The 6,649-nt window shown below is 42.7% G+C and overlaps 1 protein-coding gene across 1 annotated transcript; it reads left to right on the top strand.

Annotated features, from left to right (window-relative positions):
• Positions 1-1,365: 1,365 nt before the first annotated feature.
• LOC114923782 (glutamate receptor ionotropic, NMDA 2C-like) lies at positions 1,366-4,394 on the top strand (the record flags this gene model as incomplete). Its single annotated transcript, XM_029287124.1, has 2 exons — positions 1,366-1,521; positions 4,284-4,394. Coding segments are annotated over exons 1-2 (267 nt in total), but the record flags the coding sequence as incomplete, so codon positions are not given.
• Positions 4,395-6,649: the final 2,255 nt, after the last annotated feature.

Genomic DNA, 6,649 nt, shown 5'->3' with positions numbered 1-6,649 from the left:
TCAATGGCCTGACCCATCAAGGTCCTCCTTACGTTCTTCCGTCTCCTCTTGGGTTCATAAGCTGTCACAGATGTTATTAAGAATTGTCTTGATGATAAAGATAGCATATCATCTCCTTAAGAGTTTATTGCAATGTACTTTGCAAAATTAACATCTTTTCCCCACCCTAAATTGGATTGCTTAGGGAAAACAAAAAAAAATGGATGATAGTGTAAAAGGACTAGTGAGCTTGGTTCTGGTACCAACCCAAAATTCTCAGAAGCATCCTGATTCTGAATTTTTGGTAAATCCTTGCCCTTATGAGCCATTGCTTGCCACTTTGCTCCAAATGGTGAATTTTAGGATTTTTGTTGTTTGTTTGATTTAATTAAAGTGAGCTTCTTTGAAGGAATACTGAACTTCTTTGAATGGAGGAATGGATTGTAACGATATCAGAGCTAGCTGAGGAGATTTTTGTAATACCAAGAGGGAGAAGGAATAATGAGTATGTTTATAACTAATGAAGTTGAAGGTCAGAAGTAGCATGTTTTCATCTTGTTTCTTTAACTAATTTATTTCTTATTCTGCTTTGCTTTTGCACTTCTTTTTCTTTATTTCTTTCTCCCTTTTCTTCATATTTTTCTTTATATTTGCTTTTACTTATGTAAACAATCTTAAAAATATATTATGGTGGGTTGCACAATCAGCCAGATGTTCAGATTGGATTTGGTATTTTTATTCATCCATCCATTGTCTATCTGTCTGTCTGTCTGTCTGTCTGTCTGTCTGTCTGTCTCTCTCTCTCTCTCTCTCTCTCTATTTACACACACACACACACAATCCCCGAAGACCACCCATCCCAGGCTTAGAGAATAATAATAGAAAAAGTACATGTTGACAGCTGGACTGTGTGTGAGCATTTGTGTGTAGGCATCTCTGCCTTCTATAATGGCCCTCACACCAAGGAGATGCTCCAGAAAGTAACAAATGTGGAACATTAGCCATTCTAGGCACTGATGAAGTTACACAGCTCATTTAGAATGTGTCATATCCTGTGATGGCATGCCCATTCAGTGCCATGCTAAGCTGGCAAGCTGATTATTTATGACTGTGTTTTTCTAAAGACAACAGGACTATAGATAGCAATAAGGATACAAGACTGCCACATCCTAGTAATGGTTTGGTTATTTTTATTTTGGAACAGAGGAATTGGGCTAGTGACTATAATGTGGCTCTGAGGAAACATGCCAGGGCCTAGTGATTTAGGTTCAGGATGTCTCAAGGCTTTGATTTGAGCAATTGTACATAGTCCTGGCATGATTTGCTTGGAGGACATAGAATGATTGTTGAGTGCCTTCTCATCTTTTTTCCAGCGGGAATGAACCTATGGACCCATATACCAAACTTTGCTGCAAAGGTTTTTGCATTGACATCCTAAAGAAACTAGCCAAGACTGTGAAGTTCTCCTATGATCTCTACCTGGTGACAAATGGAAAACATGGTAAAATAGTGGATGGTTTATGGAATGGCATGATTGGTGAGGTAAGGAATTAGGTATCTAAAAGTCACATTGTTTGGATTTTAACCACCTACACTAGGGATGGCGAACCTATGGCATGCGTGCCAGAGGCGGCACTCAGAGCCCTCTCCGTGGGCACGTGCAGCCCCATCTCCCCCCACGGCCCCCTCCTCACCAGCAGCCCCCCTGGAGGAGAGTCACCCCCGAGCATGGCCCGCACGGAGCAGTGCAGCCAAGGACATGGCAGCCGGGCAGCAGGGACATGACTCCACCCTCGTGCCCTGTCGCGCGCAGTTGATGCTGTGGGGCGCAGGTGGAAGGCGTGGCTGCCATAGCACTGCTGGGCCGCCTGGGTGATCTGCGGCAGGCTGTAGAGGCAGTGGGTGGCCCTGCGGGCGTGGGCAGTGGCGGGGATGGCGGGGAGGGGCTGGTTTTGGGGCACTTGGTCTCTAAAAGGTTCGCCATCACTGACCTACACCTACAGGTTTGGTGCACTGGTATTTGTCAGATGTTCTCCGGGTAGAGAAAATGAAATCAGACATGCAACTCTGCTTCTCTTCTAAAGTTATGCAATCCTTCTGAACTGTAACACATGTCTAAAGGCTGACTTAGCTTAGACCAAAGGCAATGAAAATTCTATAACTCCAAGCACATATATACATCCTTCCTGCATCCCTCAACTAGAAAGAACACCCACCACTTAGTAGTCACCAGCATTGTCTGTGGGCTTCAGCCTGAAGAGATGGCAGCCTTAAGAAAATGGCTTTACAAATAGGGAGTTAGTCTATTTCTTGGGCAATCTGTGGGATGTGAAATGGAGCTAGAATCTTATTCTCAGGTTGGCATTGGGATATGCTAACCTGGGAGTGAAGTCTCTTGTCTTTGGATAGTCATGTGTAATATGCATACCTTCCATTACATGCAACTAACACTAAGTCTGCTGCTCTGTGGTTAGGCCATCCTTTGAATAAGATAACAGGCTGTTGAGTGTCAAGAGCCCTACCTCTTGGTGCTGATTGGGATATTTAGACTGACTCCTAATCTGGCAGCCTGCTTTAGGATTTCTCACCTAGGTGAGTGGCAGGGGATAGATTTTTCTGTGCTGCCTGAAAAGAAATAGAAAAATTGAGACGTTACACTTCAGGGTTCTCCTCCTGTTTTGTAAGCCCCAGAAGAATAGCAATAGCACTTAGACTTATATACCGCTTCACAGTGCTTTACAGCCCTCTCTAAATGGTTTACAGAGTCAGCCTATTGTCCCCAACAATCAGGGTCCTCATTTTACTGACCTCAGAAGGATGGAAGAATGAATCAACCTTGAGCCAGTGAGAATCGAACTGCCAAACTGCTGGCAGCTGGCAGTCAGCAGAATTAGCCTGCAGTACTGCATTCTAACCACTACGCCACCACGGCTCTAAACTCTAAATCCTTCTGAACTGGATGTCCATTCAGAAGCATTTCAAGAACTATATAGCAGTGATGGCAAACCTTTTAGAGACCGAGTGCCCAAAAACTGGCCCTGCCCCTGCTCCACCCCCCGCCCCGTCCCTGCTCTGTCCTCACTCCGTCCTCCGCCCTGCCTGTCCACAGGGCCACTCACCACCTCTCGGGCCCACCACAGATCGCCCAGGCAGCCCAGCAGCTTCATGGCGGCCACGCCCTCTGCCCACGCTCCACAGCACCAACTGTGCGCGATGGGGCATGAGGGCAGAGACTTGTCCACGCTGCCTGGCTGCCATGTCCTTGGCTGCGCTGCTCCGCGTGGGCCACGCTCGGGGGCATCTCTCCTCCAGGTCGGCTGCTGGTGAGGAGGGGGTCACGGGGGAGGCGAGGCTGGGGCAACAGCAAGTGTGCCCACAGAGAGGGCTCCGAGTGCCACCTCTGGCACGTGTGCCATAGGTTCGTTACCACTGCTATATAGTATCTGTAAGAGAAAAAGGGCAGAGTTGTGAAAGAATCAAGCGTCCCACTATTTCTGGCCAAATCTATTCCTTGCTTGTGTCTCTGCTGAGAGGACATCAATGTCAATCCTGACACGCAGAGGGGAAAATGGGGTTGGGAGAGCTATATATGGTGGGAAATTGTTTCTTGATGGTGCACGAACACATTTTTAAGGGCTGGATTCATCCAGGTACAGAAATTTTCAATCAAGAAATCTCTCTTCTTAAGTACACTTGATCTGAAGTACTGGTAGTATCATAGTATCTGTAGGGTTGCCATGCAAAGAGGTCCCTTCAAGGTACAACCTTCCCCCCCCCCCCTTGAAAATAAGTCCCACCGAGTTCTGTGAGGCTTATTCTCAAGTAAGCCTGCATAGACACAAAGCTTTATTCTCAACAGGGGGCAGCACCTGGCCAATTTTGTCTGTGCTTGGAAGTTAAGCAAGGCTGGGCCTGATTAGAGTTTGAACTGGGAGACCTCCAAAGAAAAACAGGGCTGTGGGCTACATTGGAAAGTTTTAAAAAAGAAGTTGTGAAAGAAAACAACAGGAAACCATTTGTTTATTTAACAGAATTGTATGGCTGCTCATCTTGAAATACAACTCTTCATGGTTCCAACATAACCAAACCATGTCCATCCTGTTTCCAAAAAAACCACATGGATGTATTCTCAAAGTCACCAGGAGTCAAAATTGACTTCAGATCATATTTACCTTTCATTCTTTAATTTGCTAAGGGGTGCAAAATGAAAGCAAGCAGAAATTTATTGGTATCTGTATTTGGTGCTGGTTCTGTTGAATGACATTATTATTCATGTCCTCTCTTTCTGTTCTTCCACCGTCCAGGTATATTACCAGCGAGCAGATATGGCCATCGGGTCTCTTACCATCAATGAGGAACGCTCCCAAATTATTGATTTTTCTGTACCTTTTGTGGAGACGGGCATTAGTGTCATGGTAGCCAGAAGCAATGGGACTGTCTCACCCTCTGCCTTTCTAGGTGAGAACAAACAAACATATGCCATCAATACTTTTTTAAAAAGTGAAATTTGCAACAGAATATGGCCATATTGAATGCTTCTGTGTTAGTTGGTTATGGATGGTCACTTATGTCCTTTTCACCTCATTTCCTGACTATTGTGATTAATTCTACATGGGCTGCGCTTGAAGGTCACTTGGAATCAAAATGTGGCAGCTCATGTGGTCATGGGCTGTCTCCATGTTACCCATGTGTCTCCTCTGTGGCAGGAGTTTAAAGGTTACCGGTTGACTTCTGGATGCAATTCAAAGATAATTATTGCCTTTAAACCTTATAGTTTTGGGCCTGAGTATCTTATGAGGCTGCCTACTCCAATTGTTTTCTGTCCATCCAATGAGAATTAATAGAAGTGTCTCCCCTAAGAATGTCAGTGATAGGCTGGTGTCACCCTTTCTCTGGAACAGTTTATCCAGGATATGGTCCCATCCCTGTTGTATTTCAGAGACCTGGCTCTTTTGTAAAGCATTTGAGGATATCATAGATATTTGAGTTGCTCCTAAGGCTGAACGAGGATGCCAGCTCTTGGCTTTTGTTTGACTGTTGTTTAATGTTAATTTTTGATCTTATGTTTGTAGTTTAACATTATTTTGTTGGGGAACGGTTAACTACTCAAAGTCTCAGGATAGGAGTTGCCTATAATTTCAAGCAAAGTAAAAAGAAGAAGAAAGTAAATAATTTGTGCTCTATACATTGATACTCTGTGTCTGTTTTCTATCCTCCCTTTCCTTTACTGAACATGTTCAGTCCCCATTAGACTGTTTTGAGATTTTTAAATCACTTTTACACAGGGATTTCTAAGTATTTTGGGTGACCTGCATAATTTATGCTTTGATTGCTTAAGAAACATCACTCACACCTGGCAATAAAAAAAGGGAGGAAATGATTTCCTGATGTAAATTTGTATGAGGTGAAGACTTGCAATATCAACATACAGTTTGATGTTTAATATTCTCTAGTTTAAATTTTCAGTGTGAAAATTGTGATTTGGGGAAGGGAAATCTTTTCTAAAACACTATGTTTGAATAGGCCATACTTTGGGCATTAATGTTTAAATAATATAACAATATTCATTTTTTGCCATCATATTTGCTGTTATTGCTTCTAAGCCATTCTTTACTTGCTTCATAAAGTATTAATATAGGGTATCTGGGGACTAGGAATTTGCATAATGAATGTGATATCAAATGCTGCATACCTAACGAGATTTGGCTACTTCAATTATGGTCATTGGAAAAAAATAAAAGTTATTGAATATAAAGGCACTTTTTCTTGCACGTAATCAGGTATCCTACAGCAAAGAGCATGACAGGCAATGCAGCATAGCCCAACCTTTGATTGTGTGCAGATATCGGTAAATGACTTTAACTGAGAACGAGAAGAACAGTATCAATGAAATGAACACAGTGTCAGATATTTTTTAAAAAGTGTTTTGAACCATTGCTAATAATAATTACACCCAAAAATATAGTCTGTCTAAATCCAGCCAAACAGAAGATGTTCTGAACATTCTTGAAATGCACAACATCCAATCCTTTGCATTAGAGAATTGGGCAAGAGTTACAAATTAATATTTTGAGCTGATGATTACAAATATGGAAAATTCAGTTAACAGAACAAAGCATACTATTGAAAGGCAGAGCCAAGGTGATGCCCTGCCTCACAAGGTATTTTTCTGCCACTTTCTTGTTCAGTTTGGTTTTTAAGAAACCAATAAGGCCCATAATTCCATTATCATTGTCACAAGGTTCCTTCTTCTAGACCATTGCTTGAATGTCCATCAACTCTTCTGATAGGTCTTCCTTGTGACTGAATGTTTGGAAGCAAGATGATCTTGACTGTTTACTCTAGTTGGCTGGTATTTAACAAATGCCTCTGTTCAATCTCTAGGCACAAAGTCATAACCACTCTGGATCTGGATGAGGAATTAGTTTTTGGCTCAGCATATATGTTTGCATTGGCAGGTGCTAAAAAAAAGGGGGGGTCATATTCATTACTGCTGAAAGCAACAGCTTTCTGGAACAGAATGGGATAAGCAAGCTTACTGACATCCTCTTTTGTGGTATATTGGGCAGGGTTGGTATTTGGAAGAAAATACCAACATTATCTTTTGTGGTATATTGGGCAGGGTTGGTATTTGGAAGAAAAAGTGTAGAGAACCCTGGCATTGGTGTAT

This window comes from Protobothrops mucrosquamatus, unplaced genomic scaffold (genome assembly GCF_001527695.2).
Source record: "Protobothrops mucrosquamatus isolate PMUCROS unplaced genomic scaffold, P.Mucros_1.0 scaffold13522, whole genome shotgun sequence".
NCBI classification, from domain to species: Eukaryota; Metazoa; Chordata; class Lepidosauria; order Squamata; family Viperidae; genus Protobothrops; species Protobothrops mucrosquamatus.
Note: the sequence above shows the minus strand (reverse complement) of the source record. Positions and strands in the feature narration are given on the sequence as shown.